Raw genomic sequence first — 26257 nt, forward strand, 5'->3', positions numbered from 1 at the left:
TGCCGGGGCTGAGCGGAGGGCAGAGCCGGAACAGCATCGTTATGTTTAATATAAAATAATTGCCATGCTTCAGGTAACACCCGTGTGCCACCGCATGCCGTGGCACCAGGATGCTGCGGAGCCCAGTGCCCGTCTCCCAGCCAGCCCGCTGTGAATACCGCTTCCCCCTTCCCACGGCCCCTGGGTTATGTCTGCCACTATGGCGAGGCCCCCCCTTGGCCCCGCTCCCTAGTGATGCTCTGCACCCTGCCAGCCCTCAACGGGTGGAAAAGATCACCTGTGGGGAGCTGCTCCAAACCCACAAAGGAATCAGAGCTGCCCTCACCCATGGATGTGCCGGCTCCCACGTTGCTTTACCCACCAGGAGGTCTGTGCCCAGCACAGGCTTCACCCACACCAGCCACAGGTCCCCAGTGAGCTGTGCGGGTGTCCCAAAGCAGACCCATGCTGGTGCCAGAGCCGCTTCCCAGTCGGACACCCTGTGCTGTCCGACCTCCTGGAGCATCTTTCCCAGTGACGCAGGTGAGGCCGTGCTGGGGTGCCCACAGGAGTAGCCCATGCTGGGAGCACTTGCTCCGTGTCTGGCACAGAGACGTGTCACACGTCACCCTGCCGGCAGCGTGGGCATCGCCGTCACGGCCTCTCACAGCGGCACGAGCCCCGGCTGCGTCAGCGCACACCGCGACATGCTCTTGGGTCTGGGGAAGTGCAAGCAGGCCGAGCAGCGCTGGAAAAGCAGCTGGCCAGAGTGCCAGCAGACCCTCCGTGTAGTGCTGCTTAAGGAGAGATTAAATGGAAATAAATTCTATTTATTGTAATATTTATCAAGGTTTAGTAAATAATTTATGCTGATCCCTCGTTGATTTCCTTGGGGGCCAGCGTTCGTTCTGGTGAATTAAAGTTTAACGACGCATGACAAGCCGGGAGGAGGTGGAACGGGCAGACAATGGGCACGCCGGCCCCGCGGCTCGACCCGTGCCTCCCTGGCTCGGGCGGGAGTGAGGTGCACCTGGCCGCGGACTCCCGGGGAACCTCTGCAAATCCATTTCTTCTGCCCTCACCAGTCTCCCCGATTTACAGTGTGCAGAGCAGATCCCAGCATCTACAAACAACATGACGTTTATTGGCCTTCTGGATCCGTAGCTGATGCTGTGCATGACATGTCTGCCTGGAGCAAGGGGGGATGCAAAGGCACCGAGGGAAGCAGCAGAGTCAGCAAGGGCATTTGGGCAGGACACCAGCATGGTGCTTGCATGAGCAAAGGGGGAAAAGCTGCTCCTGCCCCAGTATTGGCAAACTGGGGACTGTCACCGCGCTGGGTGACACCAGCCCTGACCGGGCACCAACCGATGCATTCGTACCCAGCATGGGAGCAGCAGAGCTGGAGGACCCAAGTGAAGATGCTGGGACATGGGAGGCCCCATGCTCCCTCCTGCCCGCCCCAGTCCTGTGTGCCCTCCAAGCTCAACGGCTTCGTCCCTGCAGCTCTTGGCCAGGGTCACTGCCAGGCCGGACAGCGCTGGCCGCTGTGATGGGGCTGGCTGCTCGTCAGAGTCATGCATGGTGTCTGTGCGTCGATGTGATGTCCAAGCCCTGCGGCACTGCTGTGTGCAGCCGGCAGTGCTCCGGGCCTGCCCTTGCCTTACCTGCGTCTGCTCAGGCACCCACAGGCCTCTCTCAGGGGACTTTAGTTTGTTGGGTTTAGTCATTTTTCACACGGGTCAACTCTCGATGGTTCAGGGGCTTGGCAGGCTTGAAAAGCTGCTGGGCCAAGGGGAAGGCGAACCAGCTGGGACGGGCAAGCTCACAGCTCCTCTCCTCTGTGGAAAGAACAGACACCCTCAGGGATGCCCACAGGCAGCTGGCACCCACCTGCCGCCAAGCATGCCCACGCCGCTGGGACCCCTGGGGACGTGCCCATGGTCCCAAGCAGGAGAGTTCCCATGGATGTGTCCCCCTCCCCTTTAGAGCCATCAAGATGCTGGCTGAAGAGTCTGGTGGTGGCACCACCAGTGGCCACCTCTGAGGCCAGCCATCCCTGGACACGTCTCCCTCCCTCTTTGCCTCCCAGCACCCCATCAGACAGCAGTCGGGTTGGGAGCTGAGGCCCTCAGGACTGCCACACACCTAGTCTGGGACTTGTTGTCCTCCTCCGTCTTGAGGTGGCACCGGCAGGTGGAGGCTTTGCTATAGTTGATGGAGCGCTTGGTGGACTTCTTCCACTTCCGCGCACTCCGCACAACCCTCTTGAAGATGAGGTAGAAGATCTCACAGACGGTGAGGACGATGCAGATGGAGGAGGCTCCAACCATGAAATAGGTGAAGACTCTTTTCTCGGTTGGCCGAGCAATGTAGCAGTCTACAATGTTGGGGCAGGGGTCCACGTTGGAGCATTTGACCAGCCGTGGCAAGTCAAAGCTGTCCCACATCTTGTGGAGGAGGTAGAGGAACAGGATCTCTATGATAAGCTTGAAGAAGAGGCTGAGCAGGTAGGTCCACCACAGCCCACCGTGCTTCTTGCCTGTGTTGCTGTAGAGCTTGGGGCAATTCTCCCCGTTCTTCTCCCGGTTCTTCTTCTCACGGTCCTCCCGGTAGGCCACATGCATGATGACCAGGAGGGAAGGGCAAGTGACAAAGATGAGCTGCAGGGCCCAGAGGCGGATGTGGGAGATGGGGAAGTAGTGGTCATAGCAGACATTGGTGCAGCCTGGCTGCCGCGTGTTGCAGTCGAAGTCCTTCTGCTCATCTCCCCACACGCGCTCAGCTGCCACCACGTAGACCAGCACGCGGAAGACAAAGACCACGGAGAGCCAGATGCGGCCGAAGGCTGTGGAGTACTTGTTGACCCCGCTGAGCAGCGCCTGCAGTGTTTTCCAATCCATGGCGGCTGGCGGAGGCCAGAGTCACCCAACCTGGAGAAACAGCAGCAGAAGTGGTGGGTGAAGAGATGTGATGGGAGATGGCTCATCTCTCGTTGCGCTTAATCTCATGGACCTGCCAGAATCTCTCCCTCACCACATTACACTCATTTGGGGTGGGGGCACCATCCCACTCGTGGGCAGTAAAGCCCAGCCCCGCACTCTCCCGGTGACAGTCAGGGGTGACTCAGCCTCTCTGCACGTCCTTCTGATGGAGGATTTGCCGTAAGGCATGAGCCACCCAGCCAAGTCGCGGCCACTGAGTCCCCAGCCTGATTGAGCATGTTGGTGTAAATTGGCAGCTCGGTCCCCTGGAGCGGGCCAGGATCAACAAGGGGAGGCCGTGCCTGGGTGGCAGGCGTGTCAGCAAAGCAAAGGTTTGTGTGGACGCCAGCCCCGTGAGCTGGCAGGTCCCTTGGGGCAGGGACGGGAGGGGACCCTGCAGCGCATTTCCATCCCCGACTGCATCTTCCTTCTGCCCCGCTGCCCACAGGGGCACGTGCTGACAGCTGCCAGGATGGATCCCTGGCACCCTGCCAGCTCCCTCTTGGCTGTCGAGGTGCTGGCTCCCCGTGGGGCACAGCACCGGACCACCATGGCTCCCGGTCTGCGCTCCCCAGGCTCATCCTCTTTCCTCCTCAGGGTTTTGTGTGGCTCAGCCACGCTCCCCTGCACGTCCTCCGCTAGCACGTTTTGGGGATGGATGGGGACCTTTACCATTAGGGAGATTCCAGGGGATCTCAGGCTTGGTTCCAGCTGGTCCCAGCCTTCCCTGAGCCTCAGTTTCATGGGTAAAGTAGGCTAAACCAGTCACCGTGCCTTGCTAATGCTGAGAGTCGAAGGGGAAGCGGCTGCTGCAGAGCTGGGATGCCGGGACATGCCAGGGACCGGTTTTCTCTCTCACAGGTGACGCCCGAGGCAGCCCGAGCATGGGCAAGAGCGGGGCTGCTGAAAGTGAGAGTCCATGCACATCATCAGCACCCAACACCCCGCTCCTGACAACACTGACGGCAGCCCCAAGGCCCTGCGCCGGCCAAACCGGCTCCACAGCTCAGCCTGGGGCTGCCCTGTGCAAGGAGGGTGGCGTGCTAAACCCGACCCGAGCTTTACTGCCGCCTGGATTTACAAACCCCAGGTGATTTTTACCCAGAGGTGAGTTGGCAGCTGTTGACTCTGTGCTGTAAAGGTGTCTCCTGTGACAGAGGGCTTCACAGGATAGCACGCTGGATCCGTCCCTGCGCCGTTGGCTTTTAAGGAGTTGCTTTGAGTAATGCACACCGCCACTGATGGGAGCATGGGTGGGTTTGCAGTGTGGGGGTGAAGACCAGAGCAAAGCACCCTGCGATCCCTGGGTAAGCAGGGAGGGCCGAGGCCTCACATGATGGAGCTGAGCACCAGCAATGCTCAGAGGAGACTTTTTGCAGCTGCTTTGTGTTTGCAAGAATTAGTTCAGTTTTGCAAAGAGCTGCTGTTTTGTGGCTCTATGCCACAGCAAGGACACGCTTGCATGTCCGCAGGAACAGTCCAGCTGCAACCGCAAAGCTGCTGCAGGTCTGCAGCGCCGGGTGCTTGCATGGCTCCAGCAGAAGGAATGTGCCGAAGCCCCGCGGGAGCCACAGCTGGCCCAGCAGGTTGGGGCCGGGGCCAGGACGCCCGGGGGACCCCGCGTGCGGCTGGGGAGGCGGCACCATGGCCGGCAAATGCTTCCAGGGAAACATGTCCCAAATATCGCCAGCCCCTACATTTTATTTCTGCATTTTCTACAAGAGATACTTTGCGTAAGAAAAATATGGGGCTTTTTTCAGACTAGTGCTTTGTTTCTGGCTGCTGACCAGCCTGCCCGGGGAACGCAGGATGGCCCGGGAGCAAACAGGCTGCTCCAATTTCAGGCCAGATCGAAAGCTTCGTTCAACCCCAAATTCTAATTCCTTCAATCCCAGCTACTCAGGTCAATCAGCACCGCGCACTCGCCTTTCCACTCCCGAGGAGCCACTGCTTGTTGCCGACCCGGCACCCTCCAGACGTACCTGGAAGAGGCTCAGGCTCCTTCCCCACTCACCGGGGGCTGCGGGGTGGGAAGTGCCCAGCGCGGGGCATGGCCAGGGGCGCGATGGCACACGGGCGTTCAGGGTCCCCTCGTCCGGGGAGGGTCGCGTGGCGTGGCGAGGCGCCCCGGAGCTGCGGGGAAGAAACAGAGCCTGGAGCGCTGCCTGGAGCCCGCGGGGCTGCCCAGAGCCCACCCCACAGCAAGCCCCAAATCCGCTGCCACGCTCCCACGCCGCTGGCCCAGGGATGCAGTAAGAAGTGCAGCTGAGCCGAGCGGGGCCGAGCTGAGGTCCCATGCCAGCATGTGCCGAGTGCCAGGGCAGCGCCTCTGCCCAGCCCTGCATACCTCTGCTCGCCACCTCATCTGAAACTGGGAGATCCTCCTGCCCGGCAAACCCGCGGCAGCTAGCCGGGGTGGGGAGCAATCGCAGTGCTCCTGCCCAGCCCTTTGCTTTAAAATTGGGAGAGACGAGCTGCTGCTTTCCCCCCCTCAGCCGAAAGCTGGTGCCAATGGTGGAGCCCATAGCCCCTGCATGCCCCCAGGGCCAGTGCCCCTTTGCCAGCCTGCCAATTCACCCATGCCCCCATCTCCAGGGCCCCGCGGGTGATGCCACCCAGCACCCACCTACCTGGCACCCACCTGCCCAGCTCAGCCCAGTGCCGGCTCCAGCCACGGACCCACGGCAGGGCGGGAAGTGGAGCGCAAGCTCTGTGCCGAGCCCCGTGCCGGGGTGTGGTGTGTGGTGCTGTGGGAGCCCCGCAGCCCGGCCGGCGCTGGCTGGCAGCCAGGCGGAGCAGGGGCAATGCTCCAGGTGTGCTCAGCTCTGCCTGCAGTGCCGGTTTGCCTCCCGTGAAACCCGGCACCCTCGCCAGCCCCCAGCATGCCAGCCCGCTGCGTCACCGCCGGGTCCTGCCCCGCGTGGGTGCAGGGCGTTGGGCCTGAAAGCACCCGGCTCCTGCCTGGGGTTCAAATGCAGCAAAGCAGGGCTGTGCACATTCTCCTGGGGGGGCTCAGCCTCTTCCGGTCCCCGGGGATGGCGGTGGGACAGAGGAGCAGGGCCTGGGGTGGCTGTTCCTGCTCCTTGGGGTGCTACACGGTGCCATCCCTCTGCGTCACCCCCCAGGGGCACAGCCCCATGGGCCAGGGACCCCGGCACTGCCTGTGGGGCCCCAGCCTGGCACTGTGTGCTGTCGGCATCCCCACCTTCAGCCACCACAGGCACAGCAGCCCCCGCTGTAACACAGCTCCCACCTGCACCCCATTAGCACCGCAGGGTCCGTTCCCCCACAACCTGCAGGTCCCCAACAGCCCTGTGAGCACCCCGCACCTCTGCCCCGGCACGCTGGAGGTACCTGCCCAGCCGGTAAAGGGCCAGAGGGAGGTGGCCGGATCCAGACACCTTTCGGAGCAGGGAAGCTCTTTCCTGGCTGTGTCGTCTGCAGCCCTCCTGTGTGCCCAGGTTTTGTCTGCAGCGCTGAGAGTGTGTGGGGAGGGGAAGGGTAGTTTGTTCTGTTCCCAGTAACTGGGTGAGTCTGGCAAACAGCTCCTGTAGAGGTTCTTGTCTGTGCACATGCACACACACGCTCGGGTTGAATAATAAAGGTGGGTCAACATCCTGCAGTGAGATCAGTGGAACTGGATTCCTCTGCAAGCAATGCCAGCGGCTCCTGCCAGGTGATGCTCCATCCCCTGCACCCGTGGCTATGGGCCCTGCAAACCCGGCAGCAAACCCTGGGGCAAGACCTGGGCAGCAGGGGACAGGCACTGGGCTCACACCATCCCCCAGCTACGGGGCAGCCAGCAACCGTTGCTAAGAATCACAAATTTTGCAATCATAGCCCACTTTTGAAATGATTTTGCCTTAGTAATAGTTTTGCAATAGCACATCAGTATCTCCAACCTACAGCAACCTGCAGCCACCGCCCTGCCGGCACCAGGGCGTCCCGGACAAGACCTTTCCCAAAGAGCGGCACAGAGTGGGTGGCAGAGCACGGCAGCAGGGATCCCCGCAGCGGGACCCTGTCCTGCCAGCTGCCTCCAGCCCTGTCCTCGTGGGACCCGGGATGTGTCCCTGAGGGGACTCTCCCTCTCCCCAGAGTGCCGGTGCCTCCCAGGAGGCTGAGTCAACCTCTCCCTGCCCGGGCAGCCAGCTGCCCCGCTCAGCCTCTCCCCCTGGAGCGGCCCCATTTCATGCCCCTGCAAACGTGGCCTGGGCAGGAATGCGTTTCCATTTGCTTGTGGTTTACCCAGCCTCTCGGCTGCCCCGAGGCTTTCCTGGCATCGCTCTGGCACACCCTGGGGCCGAGCGCTCTGCGGCATTTTCCCAGGCACTCCCTGGCTCGTGGAGCCCCATGCGGCGCCTCGCCGGGGCCACCCCTCCCATGGGGACACGTTTGAAGAGCCCCGCCGGGTGCTTGATGCTGTGAGAGGTTTGCTCCCCACACTCGTGGCAGACAAGGAGCCGCTCACCCAGCAGCTTTTTGGCTCCAGGAGGTCAAATACAATGTGGGGGTGTTTGCCAGGCTGGGGATGTGGCAATGGGAATGGAGCCCCAGGAGACCCAAAGCGAACCCTTATGGGAGCCTGGGGGTGCGGAGCAGGGTGAGCCGGGAGGAGGGAGCAGGCACAGGCACCCTCATCCCGGACGAGAGCAAAGGGAGGTCTCCAGAGCAGCCGGGAGCCTCCCCTCACCCAGGAGCTGCCTTTGCATGGTCCTATCGGCAGGATCAGGAATTTGAGCTATGTTGTTGTAGAGAGCCAGCGTGGCAGGAGCTCTGGCAGGCATCTGGGGGCTGTGGCCTTCGAGATGAAGAACACAGGAGAGAGGGGAGATGGCAAGAACTGCCAGCAGGTCTGATTTCTTGCGAAAGCAGCAGTTCCTTGCCCCATGGTAAAACCCTGTAAGGGCCAAGTGAAGAGTGGGGCCGGATCCCCCCAGCAACTTCTCACCTGCAATTTCGGCATTTCAGGAGGGGCCACACGGCCACGGCAAGAAAGTTCAGGTGCCTTTTGGCACAGGCAGAAGATTTCCCCTAAGGCAGTTGGGTGGGGAATGGAAACAGCCCGTGTTTTGCAGTGTTTTGCAGCACTGAGCTGGGTATTTGGGTATCCCTGTGTGCCCTTTGCCATCCTTCTGATGACTGATCCGGTGTGGGCACAGGGACAAGGTGCCAATGCGGTTCGGCAGCCCTGAGCACCAAGGAGCCCTCGGAGGAGCTTCGGGTATGTGCCCAGGGTATATCACCCTGCTGTCACCCTGCTCCGACTCCGTGGGGTGATGGGTGAAAGGCTTCAGTGCCAGATGTGAACACTGAAACCACCCGGTGACTTCCAGTGGCCTGACCTCGGGTTCTCCATAAAGGAAAAAATGGAGCAGGCGGCTGCCAGACCATCAGGAAAAACTCAGAGGCTCTTTAAAAGGAGCTTAAATGGGGCATTGCAGGAGGCAGCACTCGGCCGCCTGCCAGGGCTGGGACCCAGCCCTGCTTTTTATCTCCAGCTCCCTGCCTGCCAACAGCATCCCGGCCATCCCGGCTGTCCTGGTCCGGGGCCATGTCCCCGGGGAGGAGACCTCCCCCGCAAGCGCTGGGGCGCAGGATTCGCGGGAGTCGCGGGAGCCTGGGAGCCGGCAGCTGGGGCAGCCGCTCGCTCCGGCACGCTGGACGTAAATTAGACAGTTTCTCTTCAATTCCCAGCAAACAGGCAGTTTTCCGGCAGGGAAGAAACAAGCCATGCCTGGGAAGGAGAGGCTGCCCCCGACCTGCACCACTGCACACGTGAGCCCCTCCACATCCCTGGCTGGGCTGGAGTTTGTGATGGGTTTGTTTTAAATCCCCTCTTCCCAAAATACAGGGGACCTTCTGGGTACCCCACAAACACACACAGTCCCCTGTATGATGATGCAAAACCTGGGAAATATTCAGCTTTTCTTGTGGTATCCTCCAGTTTATCTGCTTTACCACTGACACTGGTCCTGCCTCTTAACCCAGAGCTCTGTCCCAGGAGGCGGCACGGTCTCCAGCCCCCCTGTTTCTGCAGCACCGGCTGGGGCAACCTCAGCTCCCCTTGGCACAGAGCACAGAACCACATTAGAAAGAAGACACATGTCCCCGTTTGTCCGGCCAGCCACCGCTGATCCCAAGCCTGGATGGTGCAAGACACCCGGAGCTTTGCGGAGTGGCTGCAATCCTTGCTCGGAGCAAGATAAAGCAGCACAACAACATTAATGGCAACTCGATCATCAGGTCTCTTGCAACGGGCAGCAGCTCCGGCTGCTGCTTTGATGTGTGGAAGCGGGGCAAGTGGGCAGGGTGGTTGCTCTGGGTCTCATCTCTGCAGCAATTAGCATTTGCAGCTGGGGAACACCTCTGGATTTTGCTAATCGAGGACAGCCTTGATCAACAGCGGCCAACCTTGCTTGAAAACAAACAGCCCAGCCCTAGCTCCTTAAATCGGAGGCAATGGTTTGCACACAAAGAACAACTTGTATCCTCTGACATTAAAGGCTTCAGTAAAGAAAATTTTCAGGTGGATAATCTGGCAAGCACAGCAACGAGAGTGAACAGAAGGAAGGCAGAGATCAGAACGGCTTCACTTAAAGGAGATGGAAGAAATTCACCTGTATTTCACCATCTGCCTCTCTTACCCCAAAGGTCTCCAAACTCACTGGTGTCTTTCCAAGGAGCCACCGTGTGCCCAGAGGGTCCTGGGCCAGTGTCAGGGATCCCTGAGGGCTCCTCCACCATCCCCACCCTCATGGGACAGCCGGGCCAGTCCTGCCCTCCTGTCCAGCAGCGCTGCAACCCTGCCTGCCCTCGGCATCCCGCCAGCCGTGGCAGTCCCTCTGCTTCCTCCTTCAGTGCATCCAGGCTGGTCCCTTTCCCCAGGGCGGGCTGTGGGAAGGAGCTCAGCTTTGCCCAGCGAGGGTCTCAGGTGGGAGCTGGGCCATTGGGTCAGACGTGCTGCAAAGTGGCAGTAGCTGCAGTGACCTGACACGGAGAACGGCCCCGGTCCGAAAGGACACAGTGACGGCATCCCCCCCCCGTGCCGCTTCCCTTGCAGCAGAGCCGGTGAGTGCCGGGGCTGCCGGTGCTTATGGAAAAAATAATAATCGCACCCTCTAAATAAAGCGAAACTGGTAACAGATCGAGCTGCATGTTCACTGTTAATGTTACTTATGAATGCATTTGCCATGAAATTATTGTTAATTATTCATCCCAGCTAATGCTCAGTTACCGTTGATGGCCTTAGAAATTGCAGTGCCGCCTGAGTCATGGCAGAACGCGACATATTACAGCAATAAACGAGATCATATTCTGCCATTTAATGTTATTGTTTAATCAATGGTTGGGGTGTTTTTCCTCTCCTTTATTCGGCTGTTTTCCTCAGGTGTTTTTCTCTGGCCGGGCAGGAAGAGCCGGCAGCCCACGGCAGGCTCTGCCTGCCCAGCCGGATCCTCACCCCTGCGCTTCGCCGCGGTGGCTGCCGCACCAAACACGTGCTCTCGTCCCCACTCGGCTAATGAGTGCTATTAATGACGATCGCATCAGTCTGCAATGGCCCCAGCACCTGTGGTGCGGCTTATGCAGGGTGAGGGATACAGAGAGGGGTTCCCTGGGGGGCTCAGGGTGCCCGTCCTGGCTGACGCCTCTCCCCCGTCACCCCCACCACCTCTGAGCTGGTCTGAGTATCTGTGTCATGTTTAAATTGCTCCAGCCTGTCCCTGGCAGCCCACGGCCGCAAAGGGCTCTGCCACCTGCGGGACCCCAGGGACCTTCACGCCTCTGGGTGTGCCTGCCTGTGCCTAGCAGCCCATCTTAAATCAAGAATTTATTTTTTTTAAAACCTCAGATTACAGGAAGATAATTAAGCTGTCCTCCTTGCTCGCCTGCATCCAGTGCCCAGCAAATGCAGCAGGAGTTGTGCTGTTGACTTGCTGGGTGCAAGGACAAGCCCTTCCCTGGGCAGCGCAGACCTTGTAACACCCTGTGCATCCGAAAAACCACCCGCCCGGCTGTGGTGCTCCTGCCTCTGGCTGAAGCCATCGCTTGTGTCCAGCTCCAGGGGCTGCTCCAATTTTCAGTGGCTTTTCTCTGGCCAACCTGAGCCTCGTTTGTTCGCCACAGCTGGTCCAAATCCATCCTGGAGCTGCCCGTGGGAGCGATGCCTTTCCAGAGGTGAGGCAGCCCTTACTCCCCCCTTGGCAGTGTTGTGCCCCAGGAGCAGGAGAACAACCACTTTGGCCATCACTTCTGAGGGACAGAAATTTTTATTCATTTGAAGGGTACCCTGAGGACCAGCTAAGCCAGCCTGGCTGGGACGGGCTCAACCCCCGGGCACCACTGCTGGTTCACAGCTGCCTCGAAGCTGCTTGTCCCTGTTGGCTCTCAGGGACCACACATGTCCTACAGCACCCGGTTTTACCCCAGATTCAGCAGAACATGCCTTCCCCAGGATGGGAGAGGCAGAGAGCCCTCAGGCACAGCCCAAGTCCGAGGTGCTGCCACCCCCAGCGCTCCTGTGCTGGGGGGACAGAGGAGGACAGTGCAGGGCAGGTGAGTGGCTCCTGCTTTCCCCCGGGCAGCTCTAGGGAAGATCCTCCTCCTCCTCTGGCAGCGTGCTGGGGCTGGAGGCCGTGGGGGGGATGGAGGCTGTGGGGGGTTTGTAGTCCGCCCCATGGAAAACTTGCCCCCCCGTGCCCGCGGGCTCGATGTGGGAGAGCACGCAGTCCTGGCTGTGCTGACAGCTCTCCCCACTGCTGGCCAGGACGCACTCGCGGCATCGCTTGCCGATCAGGTAGGCGGCCTCGATGAGGCTCAGCACAACACAGACGCAGGTGGTGACCACCATGAAGAGGGTGAAGATGTTCTTCTCAGTGGGCCGGGAGATGAAGCAGTCCACCATGTTGGGGCAGGGGGGCAGCTCGCACTTCACCACCCGGGGCAGGGTGTAGTTCCTGTAGAAGCGGTAGAAGATGTAGAGGAAGACTATGTCCACGCCAGCCTTGAAGATGAGGCTGAGCAGGTAGGTCCACCAGAGCCCCCCCCGCTTCTTGCCAGGGTTGGGATAGATGCGGCGGCAGTCGTCCCCGCCGACAGCACGGTGCCTCTGCTCCTTGGCCTCCCGGTAGGCCACGTGCATGATGACCAGGAGGGAAGGACAGGTCACCAGGATGAGCTGCAGGGCCCAGAGGCGGATGTGGGAGACGGGGAAGAAGTGGTCGAAGCAGACGTTCCCGCAGCCTGGCTGCCGCGTGTTGCAGTCAAAGTCCTTGTGGTCGTCGCTCCAGACCCGCTCAGCTGCCACCACGTAGACCAGCAGGCGGAAGATGAAGACGAGGGAGAGCCAGATACGGCCGAAGGCTGTGGAGTACTTGTTGACCCCGCTGAGGAGCCCTTCGAACACCCCCCAGTTCATGGTCCCCCGATCCCGTTAGCTAGCCTGGGAGAAGAGAGAAGATACAGTGACACCAAAGAAGCAGCAAGAGGTTCCCATCGCAATACCTGCGTGTCCCGAAGCACTGAGGCGTGCTGCTGCCCGGGTGGCCTCAGGGACCATCTCTGGCCTTCGCTCGCACGCAGGGACACGCACCTATACATGCCCCAGCACAGACCTGGTCTGGGCGCCGTGTCTCCGCAGACCACCATCCCCCTCCGCGGTGTCACAGGGACCTGGCAAAGCTTCCTGGTTCTGCCGCGGCAGAAGCATCCTTCAGCCACCACCACCTACAGTCCCTGCCTGGCTCAGCCCTCTGCCGTCCTGCGCCGCCCACCCCATCTCTTGCCCCATTGCCCAGGTATCTGTTATTAATTTTCCTTACGTTGCCAGGCCTGGCCCAGGCAGATGACAAATAGGAGCAGCCAGGGCATGACTCACCCGGCAGCTCTGCGGCTCCACCGCCACGTCCTCTCCCATCGCTGGAATCTGCCGTCGCCTCTGCTCCCCAACTCAGGCAGCACGGGAGGAGCCCTGCGCCGACCCACACCGTGCCCACATGCCGGGGAGGCCACGCCAGGCACGGCACAGCACAGCGAGCGGACACCGCGGAGCAGAGGCAACGGATGAGCTGGGGGGGCTGCACAGCCCCAGGTGACGCCGAGGTGCTGACCCAGGGCTGGGCAGCCACAATAACCAATTTTCATCAGCTCAGACTGATCTCAGCCCGTACCAGCGCCAGGACCTCGAGCAGCTGGTTTGACCCTGGATTGCATTGCGCCAGATAAACACCCTGTGCAGCATGGGGCTGCAGCTGAGCAGGACTCCTGGGGCTGCGTTTGGCACTGACTCTCCTTAAACATTTTACCCATCAGTAAAATAAGAAGATTACCCCTTGCTGGCAGCGCTTTCGGGGGTGAACACATCCCACTGCTCTGCACGGCCCAGCCTGTGCAACACGCCTGCTCCTGGGGCTGGGGCAGCCATAGATGTTCCCCGGGCACATACCTCCTGCAAGAGCCAGCAGCTCCCGTCTTGCTGGGGTGATCCCTGGGGACACACACGCAAACCCCAGATTTCTCCTTCCCTGTGCACACTTCTGGCAGCAGCCCAGGATGCGCCCATCACCCCGGCATCAGGTCAGGCTCTGCGGTGTGTGGCAGATGCACCTTCCCCAGTCCCAGCAACGCCTTACCAGGGCCGGGGGCAGCAGCAGAGGAGTGTTTTCATGCCGCTTACCTGTGCAGCGTCCCTCTGCTGAGGCCGGCGCTGCTGCCAGTTGGTGCTTGCCTGCTGCAGGAGCGCATCGCCCGGTACGAGAGGCACTGGCCCCGCGTGAGTCATCTCCGGGCTCCTGGGAGCAAGGAGGAGATTCCCGGGGGAAGGGACAGGATTCGAGACAGATCCCCACGTGTCCCGTAGGCTGCCAGATTTCCTGGGGCGAAGGGCTGCCCTGCAGCATGTGGGGGCCCAATCCTGCTGCTGTGCAGGGAAGGGCTGCATCAGCTGCCCCACCGAGGGGAAGAATGCGTGCTCAGGGTCTCTGCCCCCAGCTGCTGCAGGAATGCCAGGATGCCCAGCACGGCCTGGGGTCCCTCCATCCCCTTCCTGTGCCCGTCTTTGCTTGCTCAGACCTGCAGGGGTGACATGGCCGAAGCCCTGGGAACACCTGCCCGAGGCACCAGGAGCCGCTCACCGCTCAGCTGAACACCTCCCTTTATAATCCCTTTTTACTCAAACTTTGCACCATGGCAACAACTTAAGAAGAGCCTCTACTCCTCCCCACTTTCTGACGAGTGGGTGGCAGTTGATTATTTCACTGGGAATTAATTACCCACTTTTCCTGTGTTCCCCTCACCTGCAAGCTGGCACAAGCCTCTTCCCCATCACCTCCTCCCCCTCACCAGAGCCCGGGAGCCCTCCCAAGATCAGGCCCCAGCTCAGAGAACCCCCTCTTTGAGGCCTGACCCCCGGCTCGCAGCTCTGGGGTGCAGCAGGGAGCACGGAGCAAGCGTGGGGGTCAGATGGGTGGGGGTCCAAGGAGCGGGTGCTGCTGCGTGGGGTGCAAGAGTTCAGGTATGGCTGGAGTCATTTGAGGAGCAAACACACGTTTCATTTGCAATTCCGCTGGGTTTTAAAAAAAAATGTAGAGAAACAAATCTAAACAGCTGTAAAGTAAATTACTACTGTTTGCGGATGGCTCCAGGGAAGAGTTCTGCAGTTTGAAATCAAACAAGCCCATTTTTATTTTTTTTAACATGCCTGTGCGGTGGCTGTGTGGGAAGGGGGCAGGCAGGGAGGGCACGGAGCAGCACCCATCCCCGCGGTGGGGGGGGGGAGCGCTCTGCCCCAGGCACCCCCAGGCTTGCAGGTGTCTGAAGGGGCTCTCATAGCTTGCTACTTTCTGGGTTAAAATCCCCTCTTTTGGGGCGCTGACAGATGGGGTGGGCAGTTTCTGCCGGTGTTGGGCTCCAGGCAGAACACACCTCCACCCCTCCACAGCACCCACGGGCCTCCTGGGCACGGCCACCGTGACCCCCCCTCGTCCCCCTGCCCTGCTTTGACAGCAGGACAAGAAGGTGAGCAGCCACGCAGCCTTCCTCCACGTCCTACTGGTCAGGACTGTCCGGCCGAGTCAAAGTGGAGATCAACCCCCGTCTGCCTGGCAAATACCCGGTGGAGGCACAAAACAGATAAGCAGGGAGAGAGAAAAACACAGAGTGAGGTGAAGCAAGAGGCAGGAGCCGCTCTGCTGCCATCTGTCCCTCCCGAGCTGCTGCCAGGGTGGACACCAGCCAGCGAGAGCCACGGCAGGCAGCAGTGCATCTGCTCTTGGTGGTGCAGCCTCTGCCCTTGGGCTGGCAGGCACCGAGCTCCCGCAGCCAGAGCTGCCGTCCCACTGCTTAAATTTGCCAGAGATTTCAGTTTGCCAGAGGCAGAAGGGCGGTGCTGAAGGCTGCACCCTCCACCAACCGAAACCAGCCAGCCTGCGCGAGTCCATGGCGCTGGGGATGTGGAGGTGTATTAATGGCAGCACTTTATCTTCCAGGAACAAGCCCCATTAGTACATTTTCACTACAACATGAAATATTAATAACACTTTGCATTTATATAGCGTCATTCATCCAGGAGTCACCAGCCAAGCTCCTGACATGAATCAAACACCACAGCCAGCTCAGGAGGAGGCAGATAAATAGGATTATACCCATTTTCCTGCTGCACATACTGAGGCACAGGGTTTCTTCCAGGGCACCAGTGCTTTGTGCCGATGCCTGTCATGGGTGAGACCACCAGCGCTCTTCTGCCTGCCGTCCGAGAATGTGGCTGCTCTAAAGCCCACGGGGCCATCTGCTCTGCGTGGGACATCTCTGTCCAGCCCACCTGCTTTGAGGCGAGTTTTGCTATCGTCAGACAGAAGTTGCTGTAGACAAGCAAAACGCTTCCTTGGGCCACTGGCATGTTGCTTTTTCCTTGAAGGTTTTGGAACTGCAAGAAAAGTTTTTCCACTTTGTAAAATAATGATGATGATGATGATAATAATAATAATAGCAGCAACAACAACAATAATAATAATATTCAGAGTTTTTTTGGTCCTTTCCTTGACAGATTTTGCAGACGTGAAGCACAGCAAACCTTGTGCCTGTTACTTCACCCCCTCAGCATAGCTGGAGGCTGCTCCGCTCCCCAGGAAGCCGAGGGCATTGCTGGGTGATATTTCGGAGCATCTCCCGTCCCTCTGCCAGCAGCTCCTGCAGGTTTAGCTGCCCGACACCACACAGGCGATGCATTCCCACTTTCTCCAGCCCATCTCCAGGATCGGGTGCCTTTGCTGAGGATGCCAGCAGCCAGGCTGGGGCATGCTGGGTGGTCAGCACGCGTTTGGGGGTTATTGGCTTGGATTAAAAATAATAGTCAAGGAAGGAAATGTGTTTTACATTTGTGCTGTGAAGAGTGAGCTGTCTGGGTCCTCTCTTTGGAGAAGGACGCCACGGCTGCTCTCCAGGACCATCTGCTGAGCTTCACCAGCTCCAGGGACTCGCAGGGTCCCAGCGAACCCCGCTCTCAGGCACCACAATGACCAGGCAGGTCCCGAGGTCTCTGCTTCACTTTTAATCAGGTGAAACCACCAGTAACAGCTGGGTTCTCTGCTGAAAAGCTTGATTTAAAAAAAAAAAAAAAAATCCAACTGGGGAAGTTTTGGGGGACATAGCCCAAACACACATGGCCGGCAGCTGCTGCCAAGCGGCACTGGCTGGTGCTGAGCTGCTGCCTCCTCCGGCTGCTGCAACGTTACCGATGTGCTGATGGTGCAGGCAGGGGAGTCGTTCGGTGCGGTTAGGAAACCTGTCAGCCCACAGACAGCCAGGCCCTGACACAACCCGAGGGCTCCTGCAGCATGAAAGAGCAAGCAGAAAACCAGTGGGGAAAGGGCTATTTTCATCTTATTAAAGCGCCTTATGTTGAAACCCTCCTTCAGGTCGGTAGCACAAGATGATTGCAAAGGCTTTTACACACTAACTCAGCAGGAATCGCTTCTGCTTTTGGTGTTGTTGCATGCAGATGCTGGTTAGCAGGGTGGAATCCCATTATTAATGCTGGATAAATACAGAAAAATAGGTCCTGGATGAAGTTACAGAGCGGGTGGTGAGCGGCAGGGAAGCGTTGTGTGCACAGACCAGCCGCCCGCTGCTCCCTTTACCCAGCACCATTGTTATTCAAAGAAGGTGGCATCTTGTTTGCAGATAATTAAAAAAACCAAACAGATTAGTGAAAAACTAAACACACAGAGCAGGCTGGATGTTGGCTAAACCATGGGGAAAGTCGGGTGAGCATCTGTCACTGTTGCAGCCAAACTGCTCTGTGCCTGGGTCAGCCCTGGTGCCATCCGCCAGCCCGTGGCTCCCTGCTCTGCTGCAACCTGCACTCCCCCATCCTGGGGCTCATGCGGGCGGTCACCACCTCCCCACGCTGCCGACACCTTGGGAGTCTTGCAAAAACCCCAGGGATTTCCTAGGAAGGCTCGCACACCTTTTTGGCCTCCACCTCTGGCAGGCGGTGCCAGCAAAGGGTGGAGAAAGGTCCTGCAGATGCTGGTGGCTGAGGGACACGTGCCATGGGACTGACCTCCAATCTCCCAGCAGATGTGGGAAGAGCCAGCGCAGCCCCAGCACCGCAGCCGGGGGCTCAGCAGGAAGGGAGAGGGGCAAGATGGCTTCAAACCCTGTTTTTAACAGGTCCCACAGGGCCCTGGGGAGGTTCTCGCCCAAAGCACTTCATGCAGCACTGCTGGGGAAGGAGGGAGGCTACAATTAAAGGCAGGATGGTGAGAAGGCGGCACTGCTAATGAGGCTGACAGCAATTAAACTGCCCTGCTGGCATAGCAGGGGGTGAGGGCAATGTGCTAATGAGGAGGGGGCTGCAGCAGCCGGGGAAAGCGGTGCTGCCTGGTAAAGGCATCTGGATCCAGCATCACTGAACGATGCTGCAGCTGGACCCGCGGGTACCGCGGGGCAAGGGGGGTTGCGGCCCAGAGCAGCCACGTGCCATACCCCACAGTGCCCACCAGCCCCAGCCCCCAGCACAGAGGTGTTAAAAGGACCTTGTGCTGCCTCATGTCAGCATCAACCCTGAGCTGCCCTGAGAGCTGCTGATATTAATGCTTCCCCTGGTGCAGGTTTCCTTCACGTGGCCAGGACGGTGGTTTGCAGATACGCTGGGTCTGTTCAGAAGCTCTCCTGTGGCAAGCCCATATTCAATGACTGTCTGGATGAGAGCAGGCAAACCCTCCACAGCCCAGCTTGGTAGTGGCCATCTAACATGGCCAGGACCCATTAATCTGCTAATATTTATAAGTGAGACTTGCAGGGAGTAACCTCATTTCTAGGGAGAGCTTAATTAATCATGGAATCAAACTGACTCGATGAAATGGTTTGCTACTGAGGAGACAAATTCGCATGGCCAGTGGTGGCTGAGGATGGGGACGAGGTTAGCAGGGACCTAAATCATCGCAGTTGATGGTGGTGAGCAGAGAAGGGGACAGGGCGAGCAGGGTGCCAGGGCACGCCTGTCCTGCGAAACCTTTCTCTGCACTGGGAAGCAAATGAGAGGGGCACGGAGGGGAGATGCTGCTGTGGCACTTCGCCCCTATGAGGGCAGTAGTAAGAGTGTTCCCAGTCTGTCCAGACCATGTCCCTGCAATGATGGCAAGGGAAAAATGCGGAGGGCAAAATCATAAGCTGGAGGGGATCATGGGCAGTAATCTGGTCCTAAAACCCAGGCGGGGAGGGGTCGGGGCCCCGGGATGCTCTCAAAGTGGGAGCAGAGTGCAACCCAGCCCTCAGCCCCTGCTGACTGCCGTGAAGGGTCCCGGTTACATCTGTATTGGGTCTTTTGGACAAATAATCATCGTGCAAATGACATCTTTGCCCTTGCCGCTGACCTTGGCAGCATTCAAATGGGCGACCTGCAGGTCAAAGTCTTTATATCCTATTACGAGCCTCCTGAGTCATGCCTGTCCCCTGGCAAGTTATATTATTTTGAAATGGCAGCTAAATGGGAAAGAGGTCGTGCTCCCAATACGGCGACAATAGGACATGACAGCACTTTTCTGAGTGATTAAGCCTCAGGTGATGTCAGGGCTACAAGACAAGTGACTGAAGGCTGAAAGACTTTAATCACCCCGGACATGTCATCGCATCCTCGCGCTCTATCCTGCCAGGGTGAGCTTTTAGTGTGAAATGGGAGCAATAGAAAAAATAATCAAGCCCAACCTGTGCACTCACCAGTTAGTTATCTGTGCTGCAGGTATCACTGTTAATAATCAGCCGGAGCAGCCTGTTGGTCCTCAAAGATCATTCTACAATAAATAAGCTCTGATGCCTTAGAATAACTGTCTGGGGCCGCTGGAGCAGACGCTAGATGGCATTGGGAGAACGTGCCGTGCGGCGCTGGCCACCTTCCCTGGAACAGTCTGGCAAAGCAGAGCAGAAAACTGAGGATGACGGAGCAGAAAATGTCTCTGCCAGGGAGCGGCTGCCAGCTCACCTTCAGCATCGCACCAACCTTGCGGCGGGGCAGCTTCCCAGGGGTGAGCACGGCAGTGTGGCGGAGCTCACAGTGCTTAGCCTCTTTGCTGAGCTAATAAAATAATTCCTCCCAATATATATATATATTTAATAAGGAGCTGGGGGCTGGACCCCACACGGACACTTGCTGCTCCCCAGAGCCCAGCTGCCCCTGCCGGCACCCGCGCGGGGCTCCATGGGTGCCTGCTCAGCTGGGTTAGCATGCACCCGGCCACCCTGCACGAGGGATGGCTATGAGGAGGGGGGCTTTAAAGCGAGTTCAAAGCTGAACGCTGCTGCTGACCCATCCCTCTCCTGCTGACACCAGAAACCTGCCAGCTCCCTTCACTTGAAAAGGAAGATTTTTCTCCTGCAGACTGGGCACGCGCTTCCCCAGCCACCGGCAGACAGACGGGTCCGTGGCGGAGCAGGGAAACATCCGATGTTAGGACTTGGGGGCTGCATCCCCACAGCCAGGCAGGGGCTTCAGGTACCACAGGAAGGCAGCTGAGGATTAACCCTGGAGAGGGCAGGGGATGGGCAGGTTTGCTCACACAAAAGGCAGAGCAGCAGCAGGGGCTAAGATGCTCCAACGTACACCGACTCGCTGCTTTGGGAACCCCAAAAAGGCAGACCCTGCCTGCCACCTGCCATCCCTCTGGCCCGAAATCCCTGGCCATGGGATGGTGTGCCTCGAGAAGCCTCTGCCAGGGACAGGCTCTGCATCCCAGCGCCAGCACTGCACCCCAGGGCAGCGTTTGCAGCTGTAGCCTCCAGCCAGCTCAGGGCTGTGACAGCAACAGGGCCTCTGCACTGAGATGGCTGAGGCTTTCATCCCTCTATGACGCCCCGGGCCAGCTCCCCCCAACACTGCAGATCTTGCCCATGCGATCGATCCCTGCATGTGCCCCTCACAGCCCGGTGGGACCCACCCGCCCCACTCCCATCCCGGCAGCTGGCATGTCCCTCTGCCTCCCCAGGCACAGCCTGCTGGTGGGCAAGGGCAAACTGGTGTCACCGGACCCACTCTGGGGGACACACCATCCCCCAGCAATGCCCACACAAGCCTCTTCATGTTCAGAGTGAGGGGGAGCCCTGCGGCAGCCCCCAGACCGTGCTGTTCAGCAGGGTGCTTCCCCCCCATTCCCACCAGCTATTTCTCCTGTGTCCTGATCAACCCCTCCCTCCAGGTCAGCCTACCAAGCCCTGTTTATCTGTTTGTCCATCCACCCCTCTGCATCTTGCTCACCCCCTCGCCTGGGTGCACCAGTATCCCTAGGGCTGCTGCGGACAAGCCCCTCCTGGGAACAAGCCTGGGGATATTCTTAGTGGGGCGGCTTGCTCACCCCCCCAGACCCACAACGCTGAGTTGAAGCCAGAAACTGTTTGCAGCAGCTGGGATCAGTTGGGCTCCTTCCCCTTTCATCGACTCCTCATCACCTGCCAGCCTCCTCCAGCCCCGCAGGGAGAGCGTCTCCTTCCCCCAAATCACCTCCTGCATCCCCACTGAGCTGAGCCGACTTCTGCGCTTTGTCTCCTAACTGCTGCATCGTGCAGGCAGTCCAACAGCCACAATACATCTCTTGATTGCAGCTCGCTCCCTTCCAGCCAGCCCTGGCCTCGCAGCCTGCCTCTCCCCCTGCGCTGTTGGCGGCAGACGGCACGGCACTGCTGCAACCCTCCCGGGGTACCCCAAAAGCCTCCAGCCCTCTGGGAAACGGCGTGGCTGGACTTCATGTCATTCTGCTCACGCAGGGGACAGCTACTGGGGTGATGCTGTGGTGTCTGGGCCACGGGCTGCTCTCCTGCCCCTGCCCCGTGGGGCTGGGACCCCCCTCCCCTGTTCTCCCTCCCCGAGCACGGTAACATGTAGGAGAGCCAAAACTCAAACACCCTCACAGGCACCTCTGCCACAGAGCTCAGCTTTTTTTTGGGAGATCTCTGCCCAGGCAGTCTGACATTACAGCATTCTTCCAAAATCTTGCTCACGCCCTAAGAAAAATACTAGATTAAAACCAACCCATCTCCTCCCCTTAGTTTGCTTGTGCTGCTCCTGGGGACTCCGGGCAGCAAATGTGTGAACTGAACTCTGAAAAGGGCCCAGACTTGGCTCAAAGCAAGAGATTTCGCATCATCGTATCTTAAAATGTCAGCGTTTTAATTAGCTGCCATATGAAGCTGGAGTGGGTCTGTCTGGAAAACAACTAGCAAACTGTTTTGCCCCTCTCTTTTATCAGTTCAGGTTGAGAAATTTGTTCAAGCTGACCTTTTCCCTCCCAGACCCAAAAAAAGTTCCCAATCCATATTGGCATTTCCTAAAAATAGAACAAAATAGTCCCCCAAAAATACCAACCAGCTGTAGGGATGATGTTGTGCTCAGCTAAACTGCATCACGCCAACGCAGGGAGGAGCTGCGCGTCAGAGGACTTCAGCAGTGCGATTCCTGCCCTGGGAGAGTTGAAGCGATGCTCCCGGGCTCCCGGGCTCACCCACGACTGTTGCGTGCCTCGGCACATCCTCCTGGCATCCCTCCAGGGATCCCACCACGTCTCATCGCCTCTTCATTAAGCCGGAGGGCTCCACGGCATTCATTAGGTGCCGGTCTGGGACGTGCAACAAATGCAATGGGACGCTTAATGAGCTGGAGATTCAGTCACTCCATCAGCCTGCCCGTGGGCTGGGAGCTGCAGCTGCCTGCGCCTGGCTGAGCGGGGATGGCTGCATGGTGCTCCCCACGCACGCTGCCACCGTCCCCAGAGAGGCAGGGACAGGCTGGCATGGCAAACCAAGCGAGCAGGTGAGGTTTGGGGGATGCAGGGTGCTTTTGAGGGGAAGATGGTCCCTGCCATCACCCACTGGACCTGGTCTCAGGACCCAGGCTCTCCTGGCATCTCCCTTGAGCAGCACCTAGCACCTCGCTAACCCTCGATGAGCTGGACCAGAGCGCAGGGATGACACGGAGGTGATCAGCACCAGCCCCCAGCCCCTCAGGAGCCCCCAACCTGCTGCTGAAGGGGATGGAGCTGCAGGGCATCACCTCCTGCAAGCAGCCTCCTGAGGCAACACAGGCTTCCCCGCTGTTCTTTTACCTCCAACCCCATTTGTCGTTACCACCAGTGTCAGGGTTTTCCCTTTCACCTCCTTCCAACGCCGCTGCCAGGTCCCCTTCATCCAAAAGGAAAACCCCCAGCTAAAGTTATTTCAGATTGAGGTGTCACCTGCTCAGAGTTTTCTAGTGCATCATTTAAATCTCCAGTCTCACCCACCCTTTTCATTTTATTTTCTGTACCTGTAGGGCTGCCAGAGTCATAACGTACACTCCAGGATAATTTCTTGCTCTAAAGGATACAGTGAATTTCTTCACAATTTGCTGACCAGCCGAGAACGGTTCTCCAGTTGGGTTACGCTGGGTAATTATTGGATTTCAGCTGCTGGAGATGGAAGTTTGAGTCTCCTTACGCTCTGTGTGTGTGTTAAATTAATGAAAGCAAAGCCAGAGGAAGCACCTGAAAAAAACACAGGAAAGTGGGAGGCCACGATGCCCCACTGCAGCTGCTGGTTTTGGAAACCTCAGTGCTGAGGTGGCACATCATCTCACTGGGCTCCAGTGCCCCAGCCAAAGCTGTCTCCAGCACAACATCTAAGAGCAGAAGCCACCAAAAGCCAGGGACCTCTGTCAGGAAGGGCCAGGCAAGCCTCCATCATCGTGATGGCGGGGCAAGGTGAGGGGCTCAGGGATGTTGGTTTTGGGTCTGAACTTGGCCTGGGGCCCCGCGAGCACCTTCTGCAAGATCAGCTGGTGCCACGCAGGCGACCGGCACAGCCCGGCACTGTGGGCCGGTCTGCCCTCTCGAAATGGCAGAGCAGAAGTTGGTCCCCTTTGCAGAGCAAGGGAAAGCTCGAGCCAGAGAAATACCTTCCTCAGAGCCTAATAATTCTTCAGCACGTCAGAGGAAGAAGAGCGGGATCAAAAGCATCCTCCCTGCCTCCCCGCTCATTGACGGAGAGCTTGGAGTCCTGGCCTTGCGGTGCTCCGGCTTTGGTGGAGTGCGACACTCATCTGCGGCATGGCATGCAATTATGGCTCAAAAAAAGAAGGGGCAGATCGCCCTGGGCGTGGGAAGAATAAGAGCCAGCCGCCTTTCATCTGCACCCCACCGTCTGCCGCCTGCCGCTCGCTATTCTTATCCTTCCTGATCAAGGCGAAGCGTTTCCTCCTCCTACAATTGAAGCCTGGAGCCCCGGCACTGTGCGGGTGGCGCGGGGAACCGGCCGGCCATGCCAAACAAGGGATGGAGCTGCTCCTGGCCCCACGCTGCAGGGCACGACCCTGCAAAGATGACTTTCAAACTCAGAGACCGCCTTGTGGAGACACTTATGTATGTATATATATATATATATATACACGCACACCTCCGCCGCTTGTCGCACGCAGAGGAAGGTCAGCCTTGGTTCACGCTTGATGTGGGAAACGCTGTAGCTCAGATGATGGCGGGCAGCGGAGGGACTGTTCATTGATGCCAAACAGAGGTTGTGCCCTAGGGAAGAGGAGAAAAGGGGCTCTAGGAGTAAACTTTGGTCATTGGGATTTAAAAATCCCCTTGTGTTCTCATGAGAGAGACTCTGACTCTTGTTTTCTGCTTGGGCAACTTTGTCCCAAACTCTAGTCCTCATGAGAAAAACAAGATCCCATGAGTTATGATGGCAAGCGGTCACTCAGGGCTTGTGCCCTGCTGCCCTGGAAGAAGATGGAATTTGCTACTAGCACCATCCACAAGTAGAAAGCAGAGCTGCCTTGGTAGCAAGAAAAAAAGACTCCCCAAGAGCCTATGTCCATTCAGCCCCCACAGCAAAGGCTGATGCCCAGGCCAGACTGTGTAAAGCAAGTTCATCAAGTGCTTGAAGGAAGTAACTGGGTCCACCTGTCCTAATGTGAAGCCAAATCAGCAGAGCTATCCCAGGGACCAAGAATGTTTGAGGAGCAACCGAGGAGACACCAAACTCACCTGGTGATGCTCACAGCTCCCATCTGCTACAAGACTTTCCTCGTGCAGCAGACAGGCATCGCTGATGCTTCCAGGCTGCCTTTGCCACTCGTCTCTGTCTTGGCTGTCTCCAGTTCTTACAAACCGCTCCAGGAATTAACCAAACCCTGGTCTCCCACACAGCAGGCAGCCCAGCCCACCATAGCTGTAGCCAGGATTGTGGGCAGCAGGCCATGTGTTATTAATTGGCTGGGAGAGGCATCGTTATTCCCAGGCTCCTTCCTAGCACGTTCTTCATATCGATACAGCTGCAGGAAATCAGCTTCATTATCTTGAAGGATCCAGGAGATCTACCCAGATGTCAAACGCAGAAGCAGCCCTCAGGGCTCTTGCAGAGAAATAAAAGTCCAATAGAAGTTCTCTCCTTTACTCCCAGGGAACTTCTCAACACTGACCCCAAGCTTGGCGGCAACTCATGTGCTGACGGATGAAGCCTCGTGCTTCAGGAGCCAGGGCTGCTCTCTCCCAGGCACCGGGGACCACACGTGCTCAGTCCTCTCGCTCGCCCCTTGCAGTTAAGGATTTATGGCATGTTGCACCAGGGATGCTTCAGTGTCCTGGGGAGATGCTGAAGTAAAACGGCCCCGTGGGGAGGAGAGCAGCTCGCTCCCCCATCTGCACAGCGCAGGGTGGGGAATTGCACAGGGCTCCTCGCTGCAGGTTCGTGACTGACTGCAATCAATATAACCTTTTAAATATAATCTACTTTCTCCTCTTTTTTGCACACAAATACAGTTGCTGCAATTCCTCCATTTCCATGACATTTGGCGGGAAAAACATCTGCTTCAGTTTAATGCTTTCTTTACACTATAGACTTTATTACTTTAGGGTGAAATTAAAATAAAGGCTATTTTTTTCCTATGATATTGGAAAATAAAGGTTCTTTCTCACACCTAATCACTGCGTTGCTGTATGTGCAAGCAACTGGCAAGCAGAAAGAGCAGAGCAGTCAGGACAGCTGGGGTTTGCTCCCAGTGTTCCCAGTCATCCTGCTTTGAAACTAGGGGAAAACCACTGCCAAAAGTTCATGGTCAAAGAGCTGTGCCCCAGGGCGGCCACCTCAGAGCTGGGGCAGCCGCCCAGCACGGCCACAGGCAGCCTTGGCATCAGCACAGGGAGCTTCTGCATTTTGCTCTTGCTCCCGATTTCTAAATATCTGAGCAAAATCAGCAGCGACGGCCGTCGGGCTCTCAATCACCTGCAGCCTGGACAGGGGAGGGTGGCTGAACCCGAGCTGACAAATTGATAAGGAAAAGACGACAGGCCCAATTTACACATCACTCTGCTTTTTTACTTAAAATAAAAAAGTGGGGTTTCTTCCCAGTTTCCCAAAAGCAAAGCCCAGGCCCTACCTCGCCCCCTCCGGCGCTGGGCTGTGCCCCAGGGGCTGCAGGGCAGCAGGAGGGCGAGGAGGGGGAAAGCGAGGAGCTGCCGCTGCGCCCTGCGTGTCCCAGGGGACAGCTCTGGACCGTGATGCAAAGGGACACCTTGTCAACCAGCTTGTTACCATGTCCCATCTGGAAAAGAAATAACTGAATTGAGCAAGGGAGAAGGGTCTTCACCCATGCTCATGTGGTGGGAGATGCCTCCTCTCTAGGTGAGCTTGCAGAGATGAAAATGAACCCTCAGACCTGTCTTGCTTCAGGAGAGCAGCCAGACCTCCAGCTGCCTCAGGGAGAGAAGGAAAAGGGTTTAAACAGCTAATTCAGGCTCTCTGGGTGCAGAAGGGGTGCTGATGCAGCCCACCAT

At 58.2% G+C, this 26257-nt stretch overlaps 2 protein-coding genes and 1 long non-coding RNA gene across 9 annotated transcripts; all 3 read right to left on the reverse strand.

Annotated features, from left to right (window-relative positions):
- Nucleotides 1–861: 861 nt before the first annotated feature.
- Nucleotides 862–6431, reverse strand: GJB3 (gap junction protein beta 3). Of its 7 annotated transcripts, XR_015705471.1 has the most exons (5): nt 6318–6431; nt 4946–5096; nt 2128–2912; nt 1647–1820; nt 862–1102 (listed from the first exon to the last, which is right to left on the reverse strand). XR_015705471.1 is itself a non-coding variant. In XM_087760878.1 (4 exons), the coding sequence occupies exons 3-4, from the start codon at nt 2880–2882 to the stop codon at nt 1805–1807; spliced, it is 771 nt and encodes a 256-aa protein (XP_087617004.1). In that variant the 5' UTR covers nt 2883–2912; nt 4946–5096; nt 6318–6431; the 3' UTR covers nt 1104–1804. The 7 variants fall into 7 exon arrangements, 6 of the variants coding, with proteins under 6 accessions (XP_087617004.1, XP_087616999.1, XP_087617002.1 ...); XM_087760878.1 differs by lacking the exon at nt 862–1102 and having other exon boundaries at nt 1104–1820; XM_087760873.1 differs by lacking the exons at nt 862–1102; nt 1647–1820 and having other exon boundaries at nt 2079–2912.
- A 4368-nt stretch (nt 6432–10799) lies between these two features.
- Nucleotides 10800–14075, reverse strand: LOC104017892 (gap junction beta-5 protein-like). The gene is made up of 2 exons (XM_087760899.1): nt 13639–14075; nt 10800–12405 (listed from the first exon to the last, which is right to left on the reverse strand). Exon 2 carries the CDS (start codon nt 12379–12381, stop codon nt 11551–11553), a length of 831 nt encoding a protein of 276 aa, XP_087617025.1. The 5' UTR covers nt 12382–12405; nt 13639–14075; the 3' UTR covers nt 10800–11550.
- An 8683-nt stretch (nt 14076–22758) lies between these two features.
- On the reverse strand, nt 22759–24564 carry LOC148055385 (uncharacterized). The gene is made up of 3 exons (XR_015705552.1): nt 24470–24564; nt 23875–24001; nt 22759–22969 (listed from the first exon to the last, which is right to left on the reverse strand). It is a non-coding gene; the product is annotated as an uncharacterized LOC148055385 (long non-coding RNA).
- Nucleotides 24565–26257: the final 1693 nt, after the last annotated feature.

Source organism: Nipponia nippon, unplaced genomic scaffold, assembly GCF_047370975.1.
Source record: "Nipponia nippon isolate SJK-2023a ecotype South Korea unplaced genomic scaffold, ASM4737097v1 scaffold_23, whole genome shotgun sequence".
In the NCBI taxonomy this organism is placed as follows: domain Eukaryota; kingdom Metazoa; phylum Chordata; class Aves; order Pelecaniformes; family Threskiornithidae; genus Nipponia; species Nipponia nippon.

What these genes read in the sequence shown, in the direction of transcription:
- LOC104017892 (XM_087760899.1), bottom strand. Translation starts at nt 12,381, where the DNA reads ATGAACTGGGGGGTGTTCGAAGGGCTCCTCAGCGGGGTCAACAAGTAC.
- GJB3 (XM_087760873.1), bottom strand. Translation starts at nt 2,882, where the DNA reads ATGGATTGGAAAACACTGCAGGCGCTGCTCAGCGGGGTCAACAAGTAC.